The 27,135-nt window shown below is 40.3% G+C and overlaps 3 protein-coding genes across 5 annotated transcripts in view; 1 reads left to right on the top strand and 2 right to left on the bottom strand.

The window, feature by feature from the left end:
- Positions 1–5,063: 5,063 nt before the first annotated feature.
- GLYATL3 (glycine-N-acyltransferase like 3) lies at positions 5,064–9,678 on the bottom strand. Its single transcript, XM_085304856.1, has 5 exons — positions 9,347–9,678; positions 8,799–8,906; positions 7,385–7,511; positions 6,497–6,623; positions 5,064–5,490 (listed from the first exon to the last, which is right to left on the bottom strand). The coding sequence occupies exons 1-5, from the start codon at positions 9,422–9,424 to the stop codon at positions 5,064–5,066; spliced, it is 867 nt and encodes a 288-aa protein (XP_085160982.1). The 5' UTR covers positions 9,425–9,678.
- Positions 9,679–12,461: 2,783 nt separating this feature from the next.
- CENPQ (centromere protein Q) lies at positions 12,462–17,952 on the bottom strand. Of its 2 annotated transcripts, none has more exons than XM_085304840.1 (9): positions 17,857–17,952; positions 16,552–16,707; positions 16,121–16,178; positions 15,292–15,403; positions 14,963–15,031; positions 14,644–14,773; positions 14,084–14,203; positions 13,750–13,827; positions 12,462–13,296 (listed from the first exon to the last, which is right to left on the bottom strand). In XM_085304840.1, the coding sequence occupies exons 2-9, from the start codon at positions 16,702–16,704 to the stop codon at positions 13,168–13,170; spliced, it is 849 nt and encodes a 282-aa protein (XP_085160966.1). In that variant the 5' UTR covers positions 16,705–16,707; positions 17,857–17,952; the 3' UTR covers positions 12,462–13,167. The 2 variants fall into 2 exon arrangements, with proteins under 2 accessions (XP_085160966.1, XP_085160967.1); XM_085304841.1 differs by lacking the exon at positions 17,857–17,952 and adding an exon at positions 17,557–17,679.
- A 41-nt stretch (positions 17,953–17,993) lies between these two features.
- MMUT (methylmalonyl-CoA mutase) overlaps positions 17,994–27,135 on the top strand; it is a 23,013-nt gene continuing 13,871 nt past the window's right edge. The window contains exons 1-6 of one of the 2 annotated variants that reach the window (XM_085304839.1): positions 17,994–18,040; positions 18,733–19,143; positions 21,234–21,601; positions 22,970–23,127; positions 24,545–24,716; positions 26,830–27,078. In XM_085304839.1, coding sequence (XP_085160965.1) covers positions 18,765–19,143; positions 21,234–21,601; positions 22,970–23,127; positions 24,545–24,716; positions 26,830–27,078 — 1,326 coding nt within the window. In that variant the 5' untranslated portion in view covers positions 17,994–18,040; positions 18,733–18,764. Of the gene's footprint in view, positions 18,126–18,732; positions 19,144–21,233; positions 21,602–22,969; positions 23,128–24,544; positions 24,717–26,829; positions 27,079–27,135 lie in introns of both variants that reach the window. The other variant, XM_085304838.1, reaches the window with a different exon arrangement.

Below are 27,135 nucleotides of genomic sequence, written 5' to 3'. Positions count from 1 at the left end.
AAAAGAAAAGAAAAGAAAAGAAAAGAAAAGAAAAGAAAAGAAAAGAAAAGAAAAAAAGAAAGAAATAGGACTCCTTTTATGCTGGACCTGACTCCCGTGAGGTGTTGTCAACATGGCCCCTTCCATTTCAGTAGGTAAACACAAGCTTAAACCTAAATATGAATTGTCCTCCATTAGTATTTAAACAACTGAATCTTAACTCAGGACTGAGGAACTTTACAAGCAGTGCTGGGAACATGTTCACACAGAGATATCCTCCAAATATGAGAGRTATATAGCAAATTCACCAGAATATAGCAACTATAAACACAGATATTCTCTTCAYAGCCACATGTTGCTTCTAGTTACACCTATTCGAATTCTGCTGAATTTGAAAAAGCAAAATTGTGGTGCAAAATTGGAACACAAATAGACTCATAGGACCACAGGATAATTCAGACTGGAAGGGACTGTTGAAGGCCTCTAGGMCAACCTCCTGCTCAAAACAGGGTCAGTTGGGAGGTCAGATCTGGCTGCTTTAGCCAGACTGGTTTTGAATTCAGATGAACCAAACACAGTTTTGACACAGGTGCAACAGAAAGCACAACAACTCCCTGTCACTGGCAGGGTGGTACAGTAAGTCTCCCACTGCCCTCTTTCCCAGTGGAAGGATGTGGGCTAAGATCCAGGCTTTTTAGATGACATTTGATGGCATGATGCTTTCTGGTGTACTTTATTATGAGTAGAAGGCACCAATGCAGTGTGGTGGAAGCAGTTTCCACAACAGTGGCACATTGYTCACAAGGCAAATTATCAGGAGGAAACTGCTGCTGCATCATTCTTTGCTTGTCTCTGGGGATAGATGGGTAAATAGACATGCTATAACCGGAGGCTGTAACATGAAAAGCTAGCAAATACTGACTAAATAATAAAGTCTAGTGATTTTTAAAGTGCAAAAAAGAACCAGAAAGGACTGGACCAGATGCTCTGTGAAACATGGGTTCTTCCATTTGAAACTATCTGTCTTCTGCAAGGTACTAAAGTGGTCTAGACCAAGACAGAAACATATCTTTAGAAAAGCAGGTAATCCTCCAGAGATAGTTGAATTAATTTATACAATATAGAGAAACTGTAAAAGTTACAAATGTCCTCTGGAATTTGGTTTTGAAATGTATCTGGAAATAAAATCAGATTCTGAAGCACTGGCATTAAGTCCTCGTTTCCATCTCATCCCAGAGCCATCAGTACTTTCAAGAGCAATGCTTTGCAGCCAGCCAGCTCTGAGGTATCCACATCCACTGTATGACAGGATATACATAGCTAAAAGCTTTTCTTCCCAGAAGACTTAAAATCAATTGAATTCACAAAAMTTTTCACCATAACTGTGTTTCTTCCCTCACTCCTGGAATAGTAACTGGACAGGAAAACAAACAATGCTGCAACAGATCTGGCCAAAGGAGAAGGCAATCTGCTGAAAATTTGAAAAAAGACACAAAAACAGTCAGAACTCTAGAAAATGCATCTGAGATGAGATGTTGAGTGGGAAGAGCTTATGTTGTCTAGCAGAAAACCACAAAGGACTTCTGCCTGGATAAACAATAGAAAAAACAGGTGTCTTGCAAAACATGCACTTTACTGCAGTTGACAAATGTCTCTGTGCTGCTTGTTGCTATCATCCAGTTTGTAATTGCAGCTGGCATAAATCACTCTTTCATTCTATGTTGAACAGGGTTGTGCTTCAGGAGATGAGGAGGATAGCCCAGATAGAGAGGGCTTCAAATGTCATCTCCTGCATCAGCAGGGCAGTGGAAGAGGCTCATCAGGCAGATGTTTCACTGGTCCAGTATCAGGCTCACCAGAATGARATACATACAGGCTGGTTTACATAGAGCTGTAAACCCAGCTTAACCAACCAGCAAGCTTTATCTTCTCTTTTCTTCACAGAAAACTGATGAGCACCACAAAGACAATAATTCCAGACTTAGGATGTTACTGTAAGTCAGCAAATCAAACTCTCTAAGACTCAATKTCGGAGCGTTAGAAAGCAGGCATTCTTTATTATGATGGTGCTGGATGCACAGGGGTTCTCTGCACCTCATGTGTGTGCCAAGGAGTCTAGCTTTAGAGATTAAATACAACTGATGCATACATATTCATTATTTTTCTGAGAATTTATCAATATATTCATTACTTATTCAAGAACTTCATTATCATATGTAAACGTCATTGACGCATGCACATTCCTGCCCTCGGGTGGTCTTCTAGGGTCCTCTGGTGGTCATCAATAGTCTTCCTCACCACAGCCTTTAGTTGAACTTATTTCTTATGCATGCTCTATTCACTCTTGGCCCAGTTCCACAATACTTAATGATATGAAAAATGCTACAGCCAGAAGAAATTCCTATATCTATTCTACTCAAGGACAGAATACCTTGAACTTCCTTTATCTGCCAAACTCAACACAGTTGTCAGCACTACCTCCACACAGGAGGAACCATCCTGCTCCTTCAGGTTTGGTATCAAGGAGATCTTTTAAATTTATAAACAAACTTTATCACTACCGAGATAAGTGGAAATCTGCATTATACCCTAACACAAAGACTAGGAAGGAGACAATTTTATTCTCTCAGAATTAGAGATTTTCAGTGGAGTCATCCCTATAAAAATAAACATAAATGTCTGTCAGAGTGCTCTGTATAACAACAAACTTGCTTCCTGGCCCCTCTGATGCTCAATGCTTGGTAAAAGCCAACATTGTGTAACCTCATTGTATTAGCGATTATCACACCATGTATGGAGAATGGAGGGGAATTGACCCATTACTTAATTCCCCACTGAGGACAACACAGTATTGGATGAGCTGGTTGTTTTTTTTTTTTCATTATTACTTAACACGTTTACAAAACTAATGCATTGTTATGGTGTAACTGATCTGGAAATGAAAACAGGACTTTTCTATTAAGCCTGTGGCTAAAGCACTAGCTTGGGTCTCAGTTAACCCAGGTTCAATTCTTTACATTATGTCTTTCTTTTTGTGTGATCTTGGTTAAGCCGGCTTGTACCAGATCTGAAGGATTCAGGATTAAGATTCAGTGAAAAATAATTGTACATACCCTGCACATGAATTGCACTGAGATTCAGATAACAGCCTTTCCTAGCTAATGGACTACATGGAAGTGGAATTAGTGAAGGAGGACAGAGAGACAACAAAGCAGCTATGTGAAGAAAGGACAAGTAGTTTAAGTGCAAAACAAAGCTGCAACATGACACACACAGGTGAAATAGCTCCTGCAGATGCCAGTCAGGAAATTAGCTAAAAAATTTGCTGTACGGATACATCAGTGGCAGCTTCCCAAGTGGAAGCCTATCAAACCAGGCCCCATCCCTTTTTATGGGGTTACACATAGCTCTTCATTGCGTACTAATTTAAATCCATGAGTCTGACACTCATGATGCTATCCACCATAATTTGCATTTTTCAGTTAAATTGTGCTTTACYGCCAGCATGTTTTCTCATCTTATGTTTCTGCTAAGAAATCACAAGTCTAGGATAATCACTTGGTATAATGGGTCACACACTCCATCTACATGGAGCTAGCAAATGTGACTGATGTGACACTTGTCTTCTGGAGCAGCAGCTGCAGATCAGGAAAGATACCCTTGGGCACTAGATGCCTTTGGCCAAACATATAAAGCACCCATTGCATTTTATATGATAGGTAACTTGGCTTTTCTAGTTGTGCTCCTCAAGGAACAACTTCTCAGTCATATTATTATTCTCCCAGGAGGCTCTTGTATAAAAGTCTTACCAGCTTTAGCAAACATGAGACCTTCACACATTCTCCCAGAGCTGTCTATTATAGCATCTTTACTGTTGCTCCCAAGCACTCTCTAGAGTGGTACAGTTCAACCATAACACAGACAGGAAATCCTCTAAGTATCAAATCAAAAAGCATAAAAGTTCAGCTCCAGGAGACCTATGTAAAATCCTCATTCATTCATTCCACTGAGACCAGAATTTCATCAACAGCATTCAGGATTTAGCAAAGTGTAGATGCCTATGTGCCTAGAAAATGTTGTCATTCCCCTTAAAGATACATCCCTACTTGGGCTCTCTTGACTGAGAGACAATGAAAATATCACACAGTTTTTGCTTGCCAAATTTTAGGCAAGTTTGATATTGGTATAGAATCATAGAATCAATAAGGTTGGAAGGGACCTCTGGAGATCATCTAATCCAACCCCTCTGCTCAAGYAGGGTCACTTAGACCATGTCAGACACAGTTGCATCCAGGTGGGCCTTGAAGATCTCCACAGAAGGAGACTCCACAACCTCTCTGGGCAACCTGGTCCAGGCACTCCGTCACTCTCACAGTGAAGAAATTCCCCCTCGCGTTCAGGCRGAACTTCCTGTGCTTCAGTTTCTGCCCATTCCCRTTTCCTCTCCGCCCTGTTCTCCWGCCTSTCCAGGTCTCTCTGAATGGCAGCACAGCCCTCGGGTTTGTCAGCCACTCCTCCCAGCTTGAGATCATCWGTAAACTTGCTGAGGAGGCACTCCATCYCCTCATCCAGGTCATTTTYCCTGTATKGGATACTGAAAGACTTCTTTTMTAAAGCTTTTTTCTTTGAATTCAAATTTATTTTTTAATTATCTTTTAATTACTCTTACAAGTTTCTCTTCTTCTTAAATTCACAGAGTAGTCTCTTAATTCATCCTAGGGAAAGGAGAGGCCTGAGGCCTGATATGAAGTGAGACAGATGGGGATAAAGATGTCCARGGATTCTGTTATAGGTATTCCAGAAAGAGGTTATACAGAGGATATACAGAAGGAATTCTTCAATCAGAGGCAGTACAAARGGAATATCAATTAGAACTGAATTACAACAAAACTATTAACCCTACATCCATTCCTAAGTCTTTTGGATTTGCCATAAGCAGTTTGCCATGAGCAGAGAAGTCACAAGCAATTACTATGTTTGATTTTAGGTTTACACAGGATCCTCTTGTCTGACTTCTGATATAACTCAAGTTGTTAAATGTCACCAAATAATTCCTATAATGCATAAAGAATTGAAGTGTAGGGCTATAAGTGAGGTTTAGATAAAAAATGAAAAGGTGTATGAATCATTCTGAAAAATGAGCAGGGAAGAAACTGGGCATTCATGCTTTTTAGCAATGTTACAGATGGCATATTGGTCTCCATGACGTTGCCCTGTGCCGGAAAGCCCTGGCTATGTAATTTCTTAGCTAAAGTCGTAGCTACAAGCCTGTTATAACCCTTCCTCCGATGCTCTGGAAGAGTATAAGAATGAATCATAGTGGCAAACTGGTCTGTCAGGCTCCAGGAGAGGGGACATCCTTTGTCATCCAAGACACAAACACTGGGGAAGCAGCAAATGAGGTTAGCAAGGTACTGCTGGCACCTTGGATTGCCTCCTCGTGACCAGGTTTCATTGAGCAGACTGGCATGGGAGATGTTCAGATAAGCCACGGTTAWTTTAGGGTCCATCCTAAGAAATAGTACAATAAATGTATTAGGCATAAAGCTGTTYCTAATATTCTCTAAGCAACTGCACTACGTTTAAAGACACCATCTCTAGCTGAATAGTTTCCAACTTCATACCAGCAAGGGGAATCAAAGATAGTTGAGTTCATTAGGCTGGAGGTCTGAGAATCATTGAGTAGGAGAGGGCCCCTCTACACTTCCCATTTAAGTCATCGACAAGTTATCTCCCAGTCCTAGTAACAATCTAATATAAATAAGGTTTTAAAAACATCCCAGGAGGGAGTTTAAATTGCATTGTTTCTTCTGAATAAAATGTTTTCTGCATTAGATCTTTGCAAATGTGAAGTCTTAAGTACACACAACACACTCCAGAGTGTTTTTAATCCTTGCAGGAGGAGTGGACAACATTTAAGGAAGGCACATAGCCCAAGTGTCATACTAGCTGCCACAGGAGAGTGGAAGGGATTTGATTTCTGATCTCTCAGCCTCCTAAACTCGTGGATTGTCTCTGGATTTCAAATTTACTGCTCAGAAATTAATTCCGGGAGAAACTGAGCCTCTGGTTCTCCTATTCTTCCTCTCTGATGACAGACCAATATCTGGCAAGCAAAGGGATATTAGAAAACTTAGAAGGCCCTCAAACAGTTCTGTAAAGCCCTCTTCTGAAAAACACTTTGCAGGAATCTCAGATTCATCTATGAAACCTAAGGAGCTTCAACACAGGAAACGCAAAGAAGATGGAAAGGGAACCTCTGGAAGCTATTCATATGCCAGGAGAGGAAGGGACAGGGACTATTCTGGAATAAACAACAGCCAAAATGATACCTTGATTAAAGAAAACCCTTGAAAAATATTTAAGGTAGTAGTCCCTCTTTACCAAGCCATTCCCCAGTCAAATTTTGGTCCAGTCACAGAGAAAGCCCATCAGTCTTCCTATTATTTTAATGCAAGAATACTTTCTGCAAACATATTGCGAGAGCAATAACATTTATCAGCATAATTACACATACCGATGTCTGACATCTGGCAATGTATCCGGGTCTGAATGGATAACCATCCGGAAACAGGATGTTTTCACATCCACCTGTTTAGCTAAAGCCACAGTTCTAGACGCTTCACATATTCCATCCTGGAGCCCTGTGTGTATAAAAAATTATACACTGAGACACTTTAAAAAGAAAGCATRTTTTGAAAATAAAAGCTCAAGATTACACCTTTTATGGAACTATTCAGGTATATGAAACCTCCAAAACTACTAACAAGATTCTCTCTATGCTATGGCCATAGCTTTATATAGTTGAAGATCAGAAGCTGCCACACTATTCATCTAATCTGATCACCAAAACAACAAGGACATATACAGACCCTCTCCCAGTAACCTCCCCATCTAACTCTTATACTCAGTTAGAGCCTTAGTAAGTTAGCCAGGCCTAATACAGGAATTTCAAGTCACCAGGAATTCACCTATTGCATAGGCAAGTTATTTTACTAATTAGTAACCTTCACCTTTAAAAATTTCAATCTTGTTTCCCATTTCAATGGGAATTAGGTTTGGCTTCCAACTGCTGACTTTCAAAAGACCTCTAGCTACCACATTCACAATCACTAGTGCTCAGTCTATATGTCATCTACAGAATCCTGTGACCAAAATAAAATAAAATAAATAAACGTGTCTTCCAGCAAGGAAATAATTGAAAGTAGAACTTGAGATGGTGATAGCAAATACAACATGGATGAAATTGAAAAGTTAGAGAAGCCCAATCCTGCATCTTGTGCTTTACATAGATACAAGAAACCTTATATAATGTAGGGTGACAGGACCTACACTGCCTTAAGACTTTTCAAAACAGATAGTACAGCTCTGCTTTGTTTAGAAAAGCAGAATAGATGAACTATACCTTGTATCTGAAAAATCTGTCCCCAGTTGATAGTGTTTGTGTTTTCCAGTAGCTCCTGGTAAGTCTGTAGCTCCTTGTAGAAAACTGCATGTGCATTGGTGTAGTGGTCAAGGTCATCCATGCCATTCTAAGGAGAAAAAACATGGAGGAATTAAAAATTCTCCCCCTCTCCCATGCATCTTTCCTACTAGAATCAAAACTCACCAAAATCCAACTCCATAGATAAAACAAATAATTGGAGCTTCAGAGTGGCTTCTTTAGGATGCTTACTTTGGTATTTTCAGCAGGGACTCTCAAGCAAGAGAGCAGAAATATCTATTGCTCTCCACAGTGCCTTAAGAGCAGCAAGCAGCAAGCAGCAAGCAGCAAAAAGTCCCTCATGTACCCAAGGGAGTCACTAGATACAGGCACAGTAACCTAGGCTTGGCAGCAGTTTCTCAAAACTCTTGCCTAATCTTAACCAAAACTCACCCCTTCTGCTGGTCTCTCCCAGAATCAATGCCGTGTTATTTACCTCCCCAAGGTCAGGATACTTAGACTACATCTCTTCTGGTAAACAAAATAGCACCAAGGCCTGTTGTCTGTCAAGAGCTGAAACAGCAGTCATGTCAATACTCTTAAAGTCTCAACCTCCAAAACAGACTAGCTATATCCAAACTGCCAACCGGGGATTGACCCCGGCCTGTGCTGACTCCTGTTTTGCTAGCCTAGGAGTTGTTGGGGGGAGAGCTGGTTGTCCCAGAGAACGTGCTAAGGATTTAACAGCACAGGGAGCTGAACTGCAGTACCTAATATGAAACTACAGCCCAACAAGAGCTTGTTTCCTTGCCTGGGGCGGGGAGGCATCCACTACCCCCAGGATAAATCTACGCAACTCTGATTGCTTTTCAATGGTGGACAGAGGGGGCTGAAGCAATGCCCTTTCCAAGCTTCTCCTTAGCATGGTCTGTGATGAAACAAAAGATCTGAAAAGATTCTTCATTCACCTTGAAGCTGTACCTTCCCTATCACAAGCTTAGGCTTTTCTTTCTGTCTGCCTATACAAAATCTAGAGATACCAGAGAAATCTGGGAAAGTGCATTCACGTGGCATGAGTGCAGGTAAAATTCATCTCTGCAGAAGCTATGCAAGTTACTCTTTAGACAGTGCATTCAAGATGTTTACAATCAGTTGCAGCATGCACTTTACAGACAGTTTGGATTAGCCTATAATTGCTAGTCAATATATTTCAGTAAACAGGAACACTCCCTAAAGTGGGCTTTCGGCTGGCATCCACCTGGGATGGTCTGTTACATTTTATGGTCCCCACCCATTTCCTGCTAAAGCTAGCCCCATCCACAAAGCTCTCAAAGCTGAGAGGAAGCTTTGTTGGAYCCACAGCTCAGGAACAAAGATAAATAACACCTCAGTCTACCTCCCTCTGTGGCCGGGTGATAACAGCTTTGAAGTTTGGCCATGAGTCCACCACCACTTCCTTCTTGAAAGGATTCCCTCGGTTGATATGCATCACAGCTCCATAAACCTGCAGGATAAAGGGTCAAGGGAASACAGTTTTGAGACATATTAATGTAGCACCTGTCATCTCCCCTTATAAACCAGCARCTGAACCAGGAACACAGAGATGAGAGCATATATTTAGATTTTCAAGCACAGGCACACATACAACATAGATGAATACATACACATACTTCAGTAAGACATACTATCATGCAGATAAACCATCGTCCAATAATAGCAACTCAAGTTGYTTTGGAGAGGGAGTAGATTGGTTTGCTTCTTTTACTGAAAGATGTGGATTTGGTTTAATAAGCAGAACCAAACAGATCTCTCGGGTGTAGTCATCTAAACAACAAACAGTCCACAAGAACCACAACCATCTCCCCAAAACTTTGATTCCTTGATGAATGTCCTGATTCATGGAGTAAAATAGCACAAAAAAAAGACAAGTCAGCTCTGTKTTACCTTGAGGGACTCAGGGAAGCTACACATTAACATTTTCTCCAGCATCTGCAGTTTAATTGAACAGTTCAGCAGCAGCATCTTCCCTCCAGACCTTCTTGGGAAACACAGACAAGGTGTGAAAAGTCATGCAGAAAAGTAATAATGCATGGGAACTGGGTGACATAACTGACAATTTCATAAAATACAGCAACTCCTACAAGTCCCCATTTTCCTATGGAAAGCTTTTGGGGAATAAAGATTTTGTTTTTCAATAGATGGATGTGCACAGACTAATGAGATGTGATGGTGTTTCACATATCAAGTTGGAGTAAGAAAGTCCTGGGTTTAATATATTGTTCTACCCCAGGTTTCTCGTGCAACATTAGGCAGGTATGTAGAGATTGACAAAGAAGTCTTTCTCATGTCTGACCAAAAAAATCATGTTAGCCTTTGCTGGTAAAACCCAGAAAAAGCATTTCATTACCACTAAATTCTTTAAGCCTAGATATGGTTGAGCTCTCTTACTAGCTACTAATGAACAGTTTATACTATCTATGTTCATTCAACCTGTAATTTATTAGGCTATGATTTGGTACAGTGCATCCTCCAGAGTAAGCTGTTCAGTGGAGAAGATCCCATGAGAATGCCAGCCACAAATCCTATTGTTTAAAGAGTTGCTTTGGTAATATTTGTCTTCTTGTCACCTCTTCTGCAAATGCAAGCCAAGTCCACCCTAAATAATTTAATTATGGTCTGCCAAAGAAAAGAGAAGCATCAAAACATAACTTTAATTAAAATGTCCAAGCAGAGAGTTCAAATCCTAAATTTCCCAGAAGTATCACATCCACTATTCCCTCTTTTAGTCATCTGTATCAATCCATATAATTGTAACAAAAGGAAATACTTTTTAGTTATAAATCCTACTACATCTTACAGTGTTTTATCTTTACAAGCTGAGCGTAACATTATTGTAGCCATCAAGCACCTTTAATCTTTGGCCTAGTAAGGATCTTGCAATCAACCACAACTCAAGATTGCAGATGGAACAGCAAATTCTGTAAAAAAGAGTTATGTGGTCATCTAGTTTTATATCTTATGTTTGTCTATTAGACACATCTGGCTGCTGCAAAGGGACTGATCCCACAGATAGATCACAACTGACTCGGACAAATATCAGGGTAGGTGTTACTCAGCATGATTTTCCTATGATTTTGTAGGAAATAAGTACTAAGTGCTGTAAATATAGAAGGGTCTCGGCATGGATGATATAAATCAGCCATACATATGAGCCTTATAGCAGATCTTCTACCACAAATTAATCAGTCTTTCTGAGATCACTGTATTATGATTGATCTGTTACCAATAGAAAAAGGCTTCTATTTTCTTATTTTAAATACAAATGAACTGATCTGTCTTCCTTCTAAGATTTATTACATTCCAGTTTTTTAGGTTTTTTCCTTTCCAAAGGTTTTTGCATTTCCTAGCTTGAAATTCACTTCCAGGCTGGACATTTAGTCCAGTTTCTAAGTGACAGGGGTTTGTTTAGCAGGAGAACAATCTAACAACCAACACTAAGTTGCTTATTGGTGTCCTCAGAAGACAAACTAAGGGCTGAATAAGCTACAGCGTTAAGAATACATTTGTACAGGCAATTTGCTYCCCAGATCAATGCTGAGGAGTGTAGTGAACCTTACATTGTTACATCAACACAGTTGTGCCTTAGATGGGATAAAATCTTTCAGGATCAGTGTAATCTATCATCAGTATCAAGCTCTCCCCAAATTCCCTCCTTTGTTTCATCAAACACAAAAATGTAAAAAAATTCCTTTCTACAGTCACATGTGCATATCTGCTTTTCTTGAAGCTTATATTCCATTTTCTCACCATTTCCAAAGGGTAAATTGCTTCCACATCACAGAAGTGCTATGTCAATGTGTGTGCAATGATATCTAAACACAATGTTGATGTGTGTTCAAGTGTACAGCTACTTTTATGGAAAGATGCTTCTTATAGCTTTATGTCTAGAAATAGATTTAGATTGAAAATAAATACTGCAGTGACAGACCAACTGATTGCTTACCTTATTACCCGAACAGTCTTGTAGCTCGTCCTTCCAGAGTGTAATAATGAGCTTGAAGTTGGGAGATAAGAAAAAGCATTCGCTTTGTGGCTTCTTCTGCATGAGGAATGACAGAGTAATAGAAAAAAAACTAACACTAAAAATACAGTTGGATTGTTCCAAACTGGTATATCATTCCTAAAAGCTTTATTATTTCTTTTGGGGAGCACGGAACTCAAAGCAAGAGCCAACCACACCTTCTGAGGAGGAGGGACTCCATAAGCACAGTTAATTCACTGTTAAACGGCTTGCTCAAAAGTACAGAGCTCCAGTAAGAACCTTTAATTTTTCATTGAGAAGTTTAATGTTTCTGCATAGGTATCAATTAAGGATTTGCTACGTACTTGAGAGTTACCTTTTTTCTTCTCAGAGGTCAAATTCGTGCTCAGAGCTAAGCTTCATGCTATGAGGAATTAAAAACCTGAACCAAACTGAGACATATTTTGCCAAACAGGAAATCAATCTAACTGTGCAGCCACAAGCATTGTGTTGGGGCAGCAGAATTGCAGCCCTGTTGGCCCTTTGCCTGATTTTTTGATCATTCCTGTCAGGCCAGTTTTATGATACTAAGATCAAGATCTAACCATGTAGGAATAATTGCAAAAGCACTCTGATTACAGTCTTTCCAGTGAGAAGATAAGAAATGCTGCAAATAGCTAAATCAAAGTTAATTTGAGCTCAGTATCCTGTCCTTGAGAGCATCAACATGCATGATTTAAAAGTAAATCAACATTCAGAGACTTCCCGTATCAGCATTGCTTCCTAACCATTTAGTAGTCACCGGTGGATACACCCATCATAAACCTGTCTACTTCTTTTTTATACCCACTTGCCCTGATCCTACACACAGCAACTATACAGAAAGCTTCTAATCTCTCAGAAGGGAACAGAGATAATTACCTTATGCCTCATTAAGGGTACCCGTATCTTGTAAACAAATGAACAAATGTTTTCTTGGTAAGTCAGTATCAAAAACACTGGTAATTTTCCAGATGACAATTTGGCTAGAGAAAGTGCTTTATAATAACTGGATCTTTTAATGGAGAAATACTACCATTGACAAATACAGAAGAGATGGAAATCCATAGGGAAAATGTACAGTTGACTTCAAAATGTTCTCCTCTGCTTTCCACAGCCACAGGGATAAACTAGGTGTAAATGTCTTGTTTAAAGCACTAAATTGAAAATGTAAGTAATTGTCTACAGATGATAAAAATCAATCTCCTGCAGTGCAGGCCTTTTTATTAAAAAAGGTAATGAAGCTACAAAGGGGGTTTGCAACTCTGCATTAGATAGACTTATCTTTACTACATGCTTCAAATTTAAAGAGGATTTAACGCTGAAACAAATGTTAGTTTCAGAAGGGGCACTGCATTTACTGATTTACAGATTTGATATAAAAGTCCAAATACAGTGGAATACATTGCCCAAATAAACCCAAAACTCATTTTCCTTTCTTCCCCTAAGAAGATATATCTTCATTAGAAGAGGTCCTCACTGGTCAAAAAAAAATTTCTTCACGGAGTACCTAAATCACTAGAGTCCCCAAAAGTATCTATGAATTTACATTCCAATATTCACATACAATGTTTTAACAGAAATTCAGCAGTCACAAGAATAAAACCTTTAAGAACAAAGCACTATTTCCATGATGAACAACTGTTGTTCGGCGTTAGCACAGAATACTAGCAGAGGTTATCCTGTGCTTAAAGCATTTGGTTTCTCAAATGAAGTCCACCTTCTCATAGATCTTTTCAATGAGGCTTAACACATTCCTCATTTCAGCTGACTGCTGAATAGTGTTCATATCCTTTAAAAGACCATTCTTATTTTTTATCTTCAAGATTTCTTCCTAAAGAAAAAAAAATATTAATAATAATAGGCAATGACAGAAACAGATTTATTTTACTGATTCCAACAGGAATTTCACTCCATCAGGCTAATGCAGCACAGTTATCTTTAAGTTTAGAGTGATCAAAGACATAGAATGCAACAGACTTCCTTCCATCAGAATTACATGGTGATTTATTTCAGAAATGATTACATGCTCCCTAGGACTATATGGTCACTAGGAAGACGCAGGTGGTCCTTACATGGCATACTTTCTAGATTATAATGAAAAAAAAATCCTCTCACATACAAACAACCCACACAAGCATATAGTTCTGAATGAAAAACAAAACAAAACAAAACACCCTTCAGATATATAAACTCTTTAGCCAAAAGGGGCAAAGGGATAAAAGCACTTCCTGTTGCCCTCTTCCTCACTGCCAAGGTGTCTCTGAAAATACACTCCCCTGCTCACCTGCAGAGTAGGTGCCTTTAAACTGTGCTTGGGGAGTTCTGGAAGGTGCAGTGCTCCACTACAATCTTCCTGGAATACCTAGAAGGAGAAGAAATAAATTTAAAAATAATAATAAATAAAGAATGCAAGTAAGAAGAAAACTGGCTGTCATCATCCAATTTCTAAAAACCTAAATTGCTTAACTTTGCAATTGATTTTGGAAAGATTGAAAGGTACATTCCCAAAGGTAGATGAGGCGTCCCTTGTATAATATTCTCTGTAGAAACAGCTTGGATGGGCTAGCACTGGGAACACCTTCTCCTTAGATAAATGCAGCAACATTTGTTGTAAATACCTTCCTAGCCTTTTCTTCTTCTTCCTTCAACTTGTTCCTGAGCACCTGGATTTTGTGCTGTAGTTGCTGTATAGTTTCATCTATGTGTCCTGCTGATCGTTCAGCTTCATTTACGTCTTCCTAATGTAAAGGAGACAGAAAAAAAGAAAAAACAACAATAAAACCTGCTCTAAGGACAGTGTGCCACTTGTGTATAAAATATTGTGCAAGAGTCCCCATACAAATTGTCCTAAAGACTGGAGAGGAACAAAAAAGGGGGGGGGGGAGGAGGGAGGTGAGGAGGAAGAGAGAAAAAACCTAGAACAAGAAATTAACAGGATTACAGAACTATCATCTCTTCCATCTCTTGATGGTACTTTATATAGCAGTCAGGACTTCACAACTCAATCTTTTCTCCAAAGCACCAGCTGAATCACTGAGAAAACAGTCAAAAAGACACACTGCTTACTAGTGAATGTGGATGACAATGATGAATAAGGGAGCAGCTCCTTCTGGTTACAATACTCTGAGAAGCAGAAGACAGACAAGACACATTTTGTTCCCATTCTTGCCTTTCATACCTGCAGTTGTATCAAAGACTCTTCATTTGTCTCAAGCGTTTGTTTCTCTGCCACTTGAAGACTCGAGAAACTCTTTAGATTGCCCAACTTCCCTGGAGGTACTTTTAAGGTCTTGAAAAATCTCAGCATCCTGTATTACGAAAATAAGAAAGTATGACTAGTACTGTCAAGATGTTTCTCTCCTTGATTTTGTATCAACTCTCCCTTCCAATACTTCCTAGAGGTGATTGTTCCCAGGAGCAATTTTATCAGCATGGTACAAAATAACTGAGTAAACCACATTCCCTTCCTTAAAAAAAAAAAAAAAAAAGAATTTTACCTTTCTTTCAATAAATTGAGGTGTTTCTGAACATCTTCTTTCCTATCTCTTTGTTGGCACAGAACAGATCTGGGAAGAAAATAAAGCAGAATTTTCACCAGACAGCCAGCAAGCAGAACTATCTCAGCCAGTAAAGACAGTCAAAACCTCTCTAGATTAGAATTTCCAACTTCAGATAAAAAAGCATTACACTACACTGGATAAAACATACACAGCTAGTAACATTGTCCAAAAAAACCTTCAACACTTTTCCAGCTTAGGCAATAGTGTTTTACTTTATTGCTTAGGGAAGCAGACAGAAAAGAATTACTAGGATATCTGGCACTTACAGTATTACTGAATCCATCACAGCTTCCAGAAACTGCTTGCTGCTCTCTGAGAGAGTCTGCCAACATGCTATTTGAGCACTGGTTAGCTTCATCTCTTTTGAAGAACTATTTTCTTTTGTTTGCATTAGTAGAAGAAAGAAAAAGGGAAGTTTTAGGATTTATCAAATGCGGATAAACAGATTTATAGTAAATAATTCAGTCATCTGGTGATCAAAAAAATGTATCAGTTAAGCTTTTTCCTTCTCAAAAAAATATCAGCTCATTGTCTAGCCACGTTAAGTGGTACTTACTTGTACTTCACAGTTGTAAATACAGTGTTGTGTAGCAAACACAAAATAGAAAAGGTTCTTTCCTATAAAAGCTTTAATTCTAAACAGATATTTTTTCCCAAATCATTAGTGATATAAGTAAGAAAACACAGAATGAAATAAAGAGGGTGGGAATATAAATAAATGGGAAACTCAATGGCCTTGTCTTATTTATATGTTGAATGCCACATATGCTAGACTTAAGATATAAGACAGAGACCTGCGAAGAGGGAGTTAAAATGTAGAATAATCACAAGCACCCAGAACAAGAGAATATTACTTGCAAACCAAAGTACACAATTAATACATGCACATGTAGCACATATTATATAAATGCAGTGACCAAACTGTACTGCAAATAATCATTTTTGCTGTTTAGAAAGAAAATCATTAAACTTATTTCAAGTGTGTATTTCATATATCTATCTTTTCAACATACCACTTATTACTGTTTGATTCCAGTGTTTTTCCAAAGCACTGAACTGCTTTAAGAAAAATATAAGGAAAGAATGTATTCCTACCTGCAGGAGAATAGTCCTTGTGTTCCTTAGCTTTCCATTTGCCTGTTTGAGTCATCTTCTGAAAAGCAAAATTTACAGCAAATGTGTACAACAAAGAATGTTCTCCAGAACTGTATCAGCTTCACTTGAGGTGAAGGAACACACATTTTATCCCTGTACTCAAAAGCACAGCCAGCTTGCCCTCTTGTTAATTATCAGACAATACTTCCCTCTACTGGTCAAACACATAGTAGCACGCATTGCCTCCTGGTTTCCAGATTTTGTAGCTATAGCATTGCATCTCTAAGGATAGCTTGAAGATACTTCCTCAAGAGGACTATCTTGATTTCATGAAATATTCTCTACATAGCCCACTAGGAAAAAAGTGGGCAAAATCCCTCTTTTTCTCCTGGGTAACTTTTCTAACCTGTTTGACCCAAAGCAGTAATTACCTCTCCTTTTTGACTTTGTTTTCTTTTTCTTCCATCTGTTCCCTTATTTTTGCTGGAAGGCCCTTGCTGAGGTATTGATTTACGGGATTTTTTTACTGTTCCCCCAATAGCAGTCTCCTCTGTCTTACCGGAAGAAGTGTAGCGGCGTTTCATTATCTGTAAACCAAATGGAAGAGGAAAAACACTGCCCTCCAGGACACACACAAAAAACCCAGCAATTATAATCCATTACAAACCATACATTATCAAGAAAAAGGAAGGAAAAATGCAAACATTTAGGCATTATGTACCACAGGGTATTTGTTTAAGTGCAGGAGCATTAGAAGAACATCTCCATCTGACTTTTAGGGAAGTCTGAATGTTTTGCATCACTTTTTAAAAATTTAATAGCTACATGACAAATGGAAGTAATGACAACCTAATTGTAGTTGTGCTCAGGACCACCTAATCTGTTGATGAAAGTAAGATGAAAGTAAGCATTACATCCCGCTACCCTTCTCTTTCCTGAGCAGAACGACTCGAATGTAGTCTGTCTTCTTAAGCCAAGTTCACTAGAGCTCCGATCACTCCCACTGTTGTTCCTCCAACTCCTACATCACTCCTGAAGCCTCGTGTCCAAAATCAGGCGCCGTGATGCAGGCGAGACCTCCTCGACTGCCAGGGTAGCAAGGCCAAGCAGAAGCTCCTCTTGTGCCACTCCGCTACTCACAGCTTCCAGGGAGACGCTTGACAACTCCCCCACGACGGACGCTCGCCTTCAGCTCTCGGGTGCTCCCGCCAAGCCCGCTTCATCCCACCGATGCACGAAAATCCACGCTTATTTCTACTCAGTTTCAACCATTCCCTCAGGCTGCTTCTTGCCTGCTCGGAAAGGGTGGGCTGCCGCCCACCGGACCGCAGTCCTGTCGCGACACGACAGGCACTCACCCCAGCAGCGACAGCCACGGCAGACACCAAGAAAACATTTAAAAAACTCCGTGACATGGAGGCCGCAGTCCTGCTTACCAGCGCCAGCCTCAACTCGTAGCACGACACCTCAGGACACCGCGCCGTATCGCCGCGGCGACGGCTGTCGCGACAGCAGGACCTCCCCCTCCCCAACACGGAAAGCAGAGGGCGGGAGGACTACAACTCCCGGCATGCAGCGCTGCCCACCAGCCCGCACACCCCACCCGCTGGGCGCGATGCATGCCGGGAGTTGTAGTCTCCGTCACCCCCCGCCAAAAAAAGCCTCCGGCTCCCCGTTGCTGCCAGTAACATGGAGCATAAACCTCGCGCACCAGCACCATTCCCTGCGGGACTCACCGCCCGCGGCGCCTCCTCAGCGCTCCCGCCGAGACCGACTCTCCGCAACAAACCGCCGAGCCGTTGGGAAACCGCTTTGCCGCCCCGCGCAGCCAGGCGCATGCGCACTGCAGCGCCGGGCGGGGCGGGGCGGGGTTTGCGCCTGCGCACTGCCGCCGCCGCCGGACGCTGGGGCTGGCGGCAGGTACRGGGCCGAGCAGCGGGCGCGGAGGCCGCTGTGGGGGTCTCGGGCCTCCCCGATCCCCCCCCCCCTCCTTGTCTTCTCTGAGGTGGGCAGGGGGCAGCGAGCCCCGGGGCCGGCCCTCTGCCCCCTCCCCAGCCCCTATAGGCCGCCGAGCTGGGGGGCCGGGGAAGAGGGGAGCTGGGGCAGCGGCGGTGCTCGGCGCTGTACGAGGGCGAGCCGGCGCGGAGGCTGAGGAGCAGCGGGGGAGCTGTGCGCTTTCCCGGGTGGCTGAGCTCCTCCCCCGTGCCTGGTGGGACCAGCTCAGCAACGCGTGTTACTGCTATGCGCAGTATTACTTTCTTGTTCCTGTCTTCCTCGGTACACTTCCAGGTCTGGTGCCGCCCAAGGTGCCTTCTGCACCGCGGTGGTGTCRGCAGGTCCCTGGCAGCTCGCTCTCTGCAGGGCCCGCAGCCCCGAGGTGTAGGAATGTTTTCCCTTGCTAGAGGAAGACGGAGGATTATTGCTTCGCTGTGCTTTATGTGTTGGCTGATTGAAAGGGGGGGAGTTAAGTGAGTGAATAAATTCACTTCTGTTTTCTCCTGACTAACTGTTTTGCCTGGAGAAAACTGCTTGACCTCTCCCACTGGCTTTTTCCYGCCTTAAATTTATATAATAGTGCCAAACATGAAGTTCTGCCTTTTTAATTCCTTCAGCTTATCCTTTATTGGCGCCTGCTGGGGCAAACATGCTGAGAGCCAAGGATGCCCTCTCGCGCCTCTGGCCCCACCACTGCACGTGGCTGSCACAACTTCCAGCCTCTCGCCTGGCGTGGCGTTCTCTGCACAGGCAGCCTCTGCACCCCGAGTGGGCCGCCCTCGCGGAGAAGCAGCTGAAAGGTAAAAACCCRAAGGATTTGATATGGCACACCCCAGAAGGCATCGACATCAAACCCTTGTATTCCAAGAGGGACACAGAAAACCTTCCTGAGGAGCTGCCAGGGGTGAAACCTTTCACTAGAGGACCTTACCCAACCATGTACACGTACAGGCCATGGACCATCCGCCAATATGCTGGCTTCAGCACTGTGGAGGAGAGCAACAAGTTCTACAAGGACAACATTAAAGGTAAGACGGCTGGTTTGGCAGAGAACATCACCTGGCAAAGCAATAGAGAGCAATCACATGGAGAATTATATAGCAAATGTGGTTATTCAGCTTTATGAGTTTTGATTTCTGCTAGGTTCTTCTCTGTTGCATTTTTAAGATCTTTCTGTAACTGTCCATGTTTCATTTTGCCATTGAGATGGACAAATGAATGTTTTGCATGCTATTTTTAGATCTTCTGCTTTGGTGCTGATAGAGACAATGTTTGGCTGCGTCCCAGGGTCCAACTAGCAGAGATTGTGGAGCGCTTTAGTCTCGTTTTGTGATCATGAGTGAGGTTTGYGGTGGAAAAATCTGCTGAACTTTGTCACTTAGTTAAACTCTGGCATTAGTGCGTTCTGACATTTTGGGTTTCCCTCTCGTATTGCTAAGTTTTCAGTGTACTCATATAAGTGTATATGAGTGAGGTACTAGTAAAGCCAGCTTCCTGAAGTTTGATATTATCCTTATTTGAGAGCAGTTTTCCTAGTATTTCTGCAGAGTATTGTGCCTTGTAGCAATTTTTTTAGATAATAGCTGCAGTATCATCATAGTATACTGTTCAGGTATGAATCCCCAAACCACTCCAAAAAGTGATCTGATCTTGATAGAATGCAGCTGCTGTTTTACAACCAGCAGCTTTCTAAAGAGTGGCCAGTTAAAATCTGACCAAGGAAAACAGACCGCTAAAATTTACATTCTGAATAATACCTCTGGGAAGCTTTTATATCCCATTTTACTGTCCTTCCTACTCAAAATGTTAATATTTGTGAGGTGGGAGGGGTTGATTTCCTTACCAGTGTTAGCTAATATGAAGYGGATTAGTATTAGCTGCTGTTGTATTCTTGCAAGTATGTCTTTTTGATTCTGTCCATTTATTAAAATCTCAGTAGGTTAATATTCTGTATTTGTGATTTCTTAGAGGTCTGCAAACAGACATTTCAACAGAAACATTATGAATATACTCTGTGTTACTGCTCAAACCTTTTGCTCAAGCAAAGTGCTAACATTGCAATAAATTGGCAGCACTGCTCAGTTATGCAAGAATGTTTGTTGCCAGGAATTTTTTCTGTTTATTCAAATGCTGACATTGTGATGTTGTCATTTTATCTATTTTTGTGTTAATGATTGTACTAATATTGAATTATTTAGCATAGATTGTGAATCTGGCCTAACTATTTGTAAAGCATTTTAAATAATTTAATTAAAGGAATACTGGAAGACAATTCATTATCTAATCTCAAAATCAGTGAAGTTCCTTTCGGTGGTCTGAGCAATGAACTGGATACAAATTTAAGCTGCTGTCACTATGCTTCAAAGCTAACACCTAGCTTTTTAGAGCAACAAGGGTAGCTGACATCTGACAACAGTTCTGCTGATGTTGAGTAGTTGATTTGCAAAAGGAGCAGATAGCTTCTGAAGAAACAGCAACACTGGTGAATGTCTGTGTTTAGTGAAGTTTCAGGTACTGCTTTTAGGTCACTGCAACAAGTCTGACAGGCTCTAACTGCCCAGTTCCCTGCTTTATATGAATAACTCTCTCTTACTGCAGATTTTAGTAATGCAGCACTTCACATTAATAAGGAACCACATGTGTGAGCAGAGCTAGGGTATCAGTCTGTCTTTATCTCCTCTTTATCACAGATTAAACACATAATGTGACCTACACTTGTTACCAGCTAAGCTAAGTACAATTAACATACATAAGCCACAATGCTGTCCGTGTATGCACGTTTTTAACTTGTGGCTGAACTGCTATTCAATAATCTGTTAAGCAACATTTTGATTGTGATTGAGGTTAAAGGACTATAACATTTTTTTCCTCAGTTAAAAGCTTTTTAATTTAAAGCTTAAATTCTGCATAGATTACAAAACCCTGCATAAGTTTGGAGAGAGAACTGTTTTTAACATCAAATTGATTTATCATCCAAGCCTAGGTGAAAATAAAATAAAATTAGGCCCATTTCTTAAAGCAAGCCTTTTTAGCACTTCGGAATCAATCTCTTTATCTCTCTCTCTCTTTTTTTTTTTTTTTTCCTTTTTTTTCCTTTTTCTCCTTTTTTCTTATCTAGCTGGCCAGCAGGGATTGTCAGTTGCTTTTGATCTAGCCACCCATCGTGGTTATGATTCAGACAATCCACGAGTTCGTGGGGATGTTGGAATGGCTGGAGTTGCCATTGATACAGTGGAAGACACCAAAATCCTGTTTGATGGAATTCCTTTGGAGAAAATGTCTGTTTCTATGACGATGAATGGGGCAGTCATTCCAGTGTTGGCAACATTCATTGTAACTGGAGAAGAGCAGGGAGTGCCTCAAGCCAAACTGACAGGGACGATCCAAAATGACATATTGAAGGAGTTCATGGTCCGAAATACGTACATTTTCCCCCCAGAACCATCAATGCGGATTATTGCTGACATCTTTCAGTACACCTCAAAGGTATTTATTGTTTAAATGTATTCTGTTCTATTATTATATCTAGTTAACTGTGAGTTTGCAGAGCTCTTTACAAAGCAAGGCAGAAGACAGGAAGACTTCTCATAATGAAGAATGAAATGGTTGTGGAAAGAGGAAGGAGGAGAAGTTAAGATCCCAAATCACTTACAGTGTATGTTTTAGGATTATTAAGTTAGACGGCCAAATGTAAAGCAGCCTTGACTCTAAGATGAAGCTAAGCCTGAAAGGAAGGAAAGAAGCTTGGAGACGAGGATTAGGGAGGCTATTTTTTGCACAAAAGGTAATAAAACCACATGGTTACGAAGTACGGTGCAGCTGTAAGTGGGAGCAAAGAGATAAGAAATCTTGAAGGATTTCTGCTATGAAATGGAGCATGAGAAGGAGATAATGAAAGGAGTGAAGTCTTGATATTATGACTGAAAGTTCAATAGTGCCAAATGTTTCTAAATTCCAGTTTCGTTGGAAAGGTGGAACACAGCCTGTAATCAAGTCCAAAGAAAGAGCCTTATTATGATAATACAAGCACAATGAATAATGTAAAAATGTAAAAGCATTTTTACTATATTGAGAGGGAAGAATAATAGGACTTCATTTAGCTGGGGTTAGGTTTAGCTCAGTTGGTAAGAGTGTGGTGCTGCTAATGCTAAGGTCATGGGTTCAATCCCTGTACGGGCTACGCTGAGGGTTGGACTAGATGATCTCCAGAGGTCCCTTCCAATCTTACCATTCTATGTATGGGAAGCAGAGTGGCRCAGCGGAAGCAMGCTGGGCTTATAACCCAGGGGTYGATGAATCAAAACCATCSTCTGCTAAGGCCCTTTTYCCCCCAGTCCCTCTCCCAGAGTGGTGGGAGGCTCTCACTTTGGACACTTCTACCAGCACTCCCCAGAGTGCTGTGCTCTAGGTCTCTGGCCAGGGGTGGTGATGGGTCTTTCTGCTCCTCAGCCCGTTGCCTGTGCTGCTCCTGCCCCCTCTATTGGGGWTAGGTTTAGCTTAGTTGGTTAGAGCATGGTGCTAATAATGCCAGGGTCACAGATTTGATCCCTGTATGGACCACTTGCTTGAGGGTTGGACTAAATGATYTCCAGAGGTCCCTTCCAACCTTACCAATTCTATAATAAATCCAGAGTAACTCAATCGATTTCAACTGTAAGCTAGAGTAAGTGAGATCAGATATGTGACCAGTAGGCCTCTGAATAAACTGAAATGCACATCTGCAAACACAACTTAATGGAGATGTGTTATATTGTCAATCTACAAAGAATGGACTATTTGTCAACACTGATAGCACAACTGTCTGATGGTTTTTCCCCTTCTGCTGTCATACACTATTGTCTTTTATTTTTACAGTATATGCCAAAATTTAATTCAATTTCAATTAGTGGATACCATATGCAAGAGGCAGGAGCTGATGCCATTCTRGAATTAGCTTATACTATAGCTGATGGCTTGGAATACTGCAGAACTGGACTTAAAGCTGGCCTTACCATTGATGAATTTGCACCAAGGTGAGCAAAACAAATCTGCAAGTACAAAATTCACTTTGGAAGAGTCAATTTGAGAATTGAATCTCAAATGTAATTCAATATTCTTGTACAAATGACATTAGCAGTGCTCATTTTGCAGGTTCATTTTTGTTGTTGTGTTGTGCAATTTCAGAAGTGCAAAAAGATACCTGGTTCAACAGACWCTTAAATTACATCTATGTTAATAAACCGGATAAAGCTCATTCAGAAGCCCAAACACTGCCAAGGTCTGTGTGACAGTTGGCCTCTGGTCCAGAAAGGTCCCYAAACCTTTACATTATATCTAGTATAGATTGCAGAATCCGTCAAGAGCTCTTGCAGTTGTTTTAWGCTATAGTATTATTGAATCTTCTGTTCACTAACTGTTCAATTCTGTTCACCATTTTTTGAAAAATTTGGAAAAAAATTTGCTTARCAAAGGAAAGTTCAGGTAGTTGAAACAGAATTTACAATTACAAACTTCCTATAAAGTCAGTACATTTTGGCCAGCATATTTTCTCTCTGTATAGTAACTGCCAAATTGAGTGGAACCACAGTTTCAGTGGTCTGGTGGTTCTGGTTTTCAAATCCTCTAACTATATCACRAGTCTATAAAAGAGTGTGGATCATATAGCTTGACTGTGCAACAGCCTATCTGAATCAGCTGAATTAAATTTTCTTTCCRAGATTTGTGAAAAGACTGAAATGAGACTTACAGAAAAAGATAAAGCTTTATTTTTAGACTTTCTAATGAGAGAGAATCTTTAAGCAAATTCTTAAGCAGAGAGAGCCTTTAGCAGATTGTTTTTGTAACTAATAGACTGTTAAAAAGTGTACTTTCTTTTTTATAGGAGTTGTACTTGCTTTAACTATGCATATTTACATTTATAGATCAAAGAAATTATAAATAGGAAAAARTAGATGAATGAATCTGTTTCTTGGTATGTTGCCCAGTTTGGAACTGATATTTGATTTCGATTTTGATCCTTAGGAGGAGGAATGCATGTAACATCACCTTGTTCTAAGTAGTTCATGAGCCATACCTGCTGCAGTAAATTGTGCCTAGGCACGTTCTCTGCCACTAGAGTGTGATTGTCTGTATTAGTGACCTGCTGAAGCACTGGTTGACCTAGGGCTCCCCTAAAAAAACAGTCCCTGAGGACACTAACAGTTATTGGCACTATTGCCACTGTTGTTTGCATGCAGTCATCCTGTTTGGAGGCTAAGACAGTTTATTAGTGCAAATATGTGCTGTTCCATTACAACTGGCATCAGTGTCTGAGAACATTCCCATCATCTTATGTGAGGGTTATATATGTAAATAAATTAACTAGAGAACTCGCCACATGTCTTTTCCATTACTGAAACAATTATTAGAATGGTTTTAATATTTTATCCTGCTTATATACTCTYCTTGCAGACTTTCTTTCTTCTGGGGAATTGGCATGAACTTCTATATGGAAATAGCTAAGCTAAGAGCTGGGAGGCGGCTGTGGGCTCATCTAATAGAGAAAATGTTTAAGCCCAAGGATCCCAAATCTCTTCTTCTGAGAGCTCATTGTCAGACTTCAGGCTGGTCACTCACTGAGCAGGTTAGAAAGTGAACTTCAAGCTGCTTTCTGATTTATAATGTGCATGATTTAGATGTGTCCTTAAGTTGCRTATATCTAAAAGGCGTTGCTGTTTTTACTTTACTACAAAGATGCAACTTTCTGAATGAGACAGCTTGTCCTACTCTGACAAATGTACACRCTAATATTGAATCTGTCTTTTTAAACACGTAAGCAGAAAGCTGTTGTTGAATGCCAGCAGTGTTGCTTCTTGAATTTCTAGTTAGGAATASTTCAACAATTTGGGCTACCTTTCATTACTTAAGTAAAAGCATTGACATTAAGAGCTTTAGGTTGTATTCACAAARTTAATTTAGGTATGGTGACATCCAGAGTCTCAGTGCCTAGCTTTTCATGGTCTGGTCTTATTTTCATACTGAACTCATTGTCTTAAGCATATGTACTCCCACTCTAGTGGATACTCCAATTAAAAATAGGATTAAAAGCTCTTAAATGGAGAAATAAATGCAGAAAGATGCTTGTATTAATTCAGGAATGACAGATAAAGCTCTCTCCTGGAYTGATTAAATAAATTATCCCTTCAAGAAGGTGGATGAATGGAGAAGTAGGGGCACCCTTGTCTCAAGCTCACTAGATTGAAAGAAAGTTCTTTCTCATAGTCAAGGAAGTCATTCACGCCCATATTTCTGGTTGCTGAAGAGACCAGTGCTGGTTAAAGTTTGGCTGCTTTTCTGAAACTGTATGCRCTTTCTGCTGTTTCTTTTGTGACCACATATGTAGTTACTGAAGCAACATCAGAACTGGATTTCAGTTCTTGTTCTGAGAACTGCTTCTCAAATGAAGTCATGCAATAAGAGTTATTTTTAGATTCTATTCTGATTGCAGCGATTGTTATTTAACTTCTGTGTCATGTCTTTATTTATTTATTTATTTATTTATTTTAAATAAATGCAATATTTATATCACAGGAATGCAGTGAAACTAAATTAACTGACTTTTGAAACAGTGGCGTTTGTGGGTCCTCAGATTAAAAGTACTATTTGAGTGCAAACTATTAATGTTACTAAAACTATCATAAATTCTCTTCCAGTCTCCAGTGTAAGTGTATTTCTGGCAAGCTCTAACCCTTTTTTCTTGCCTAAGCATTTTTATTAACTTTGATATAGCTTTTCCTTATACATTTACATATGAACATACATTTACATATTTACATTAGGAGTGGTTTACTCCTAATACATTTTAGAGAGCAAATATATTTCCCTTTGGCCTTTTTTTAGCTAGGTAAGCTTTCATAAAATAGATTCTAACAATCTTGCTCATCCAAATCACAGTTCTCTGTAATTCTTGTAATTTGAATACTTGAACTAGAAATAGAATCCAGTGTAGGTAGTGTTACCACAGACTTGTTAAATAATGATATTAATTCCCTCTCTTTACGGAAAATAGTTTAATTCACAGATGTCATGATTCCTTATGCCTTCTTCAAAGTCCTGCAACACTGATAGCTCTTGATTATTTGGGGTACATATCACTTCATCTAAACATGTCAAAAACTAGATGTCTCATCTAAGCTAATGTTAAGTTCCTTCAGTAATCAAATGAAGGAGATGGACACCTGCAGCAAGTGATTCTTTACYCTGTTTTAGCATACTAGTCACCCCCTAGAGAACATGATAATTCTTCTTTGATTATAAGGACAGATATATACATCTCAACTGTCTAGATGTCTAAAATGAGCTGAGAAAAATCTTGGCTAAAAGGCTGAGGTTATATTCTGTTAAACTGACTCTCATTCTGTACCTTGTAGTCCAGATTATAYGTTTGTTTTGGTTAATATCGCAGTTCTCCCATTGGTGTCTTTCAGTTTTACAGCACCATCAAGTTTCAGCTCCTACCTTTGTAATACTGTCATTAATGAAAATATCACATTTTGTTCCAAAACACATCTTGAGGATCTTGACTAGTAACCTGACTGCCAGATGTGCTATTCATGACTCCAGGACTTTTGGAATTCCAGGATGGAAGTTATCCAGACTAACCATTCCATCMTCTCCAATTTGAGTTTATTAAATTGTTAACATGCTTAGGCGCTTGGCAGAACCTTTATGCTTCAGTGCTTTCCTTTCCCTTCCAGGATCCCTTTAACAATGTTATTCGTACTACAATTGAAGCAATGGCTGCAGTGTTTGGAGGTACACAGTCTTTGCATACAAATTCATTCGATGAAGCCTTGGGTTTGCCTACAGTAAAGAGTGCTCGCATTGCTCGGAATACACAGATCATAATACAAGACGAATCAGGTATTCCTAAAGTGGCAGACCCTTGGGGGGGATCTTACCTCATGGAGTGCCTCACTGATGATGTCTGTGAAGCTGCTTTAAAGGTCAGTTTGCCCCCCCCCCTTTTTTTTTTAATGATCTGGTGTAGGAGCATCATTTTG

The sequence above is a fragment of the Rhea americana genome, unplaced genomic scaffold, assembly GCF_003343005.1.
Source record: "Rhea americana isolate MKP2758 unplaced genomic scaffold, rheAme1 scaffold_210, whole genome shotgun sequence".
In the NCBI taxonomy this organism is placed as follows: domain Eukaryota; kingdom Metazoa; phylum Chordata; class Aves; order Rheiformes; family Rheidae; genus Rhea; species Rhea americana.
Note: the sequence above shows the minus strand (reverse complement) of the source record. Positions and strands in the feature narration are given on the sequence as shown.

What these genes read in the sequence shown, in the direction of transcription:
- CENPQ (XM_085304840.1), bottom strand. Translation starts at nt 16,704, where the DNA reads ATGAAACGCCGCTACACTTCTTCCGGTAAGACAGAGGAGACTGCTATT. An exon ending in AACAAAGTCAAAAAGGAGAG is followed by an intron (nt 16,179 to 16,551) that starts GTAATTACTGCT and finishes TTTGCTTTTCAG; the next exon opens with AAGATGACTCAAACAGGCAA. An exon ending in CAAGGACTATTCTCCTGCAG is followed by an intron (nt 15,404 to 16,120) that starts GTAGGAATACAT and finishes TGCAAACAAAAG; the next exon opens with AAAATAGTTCTTCAAAAGAG.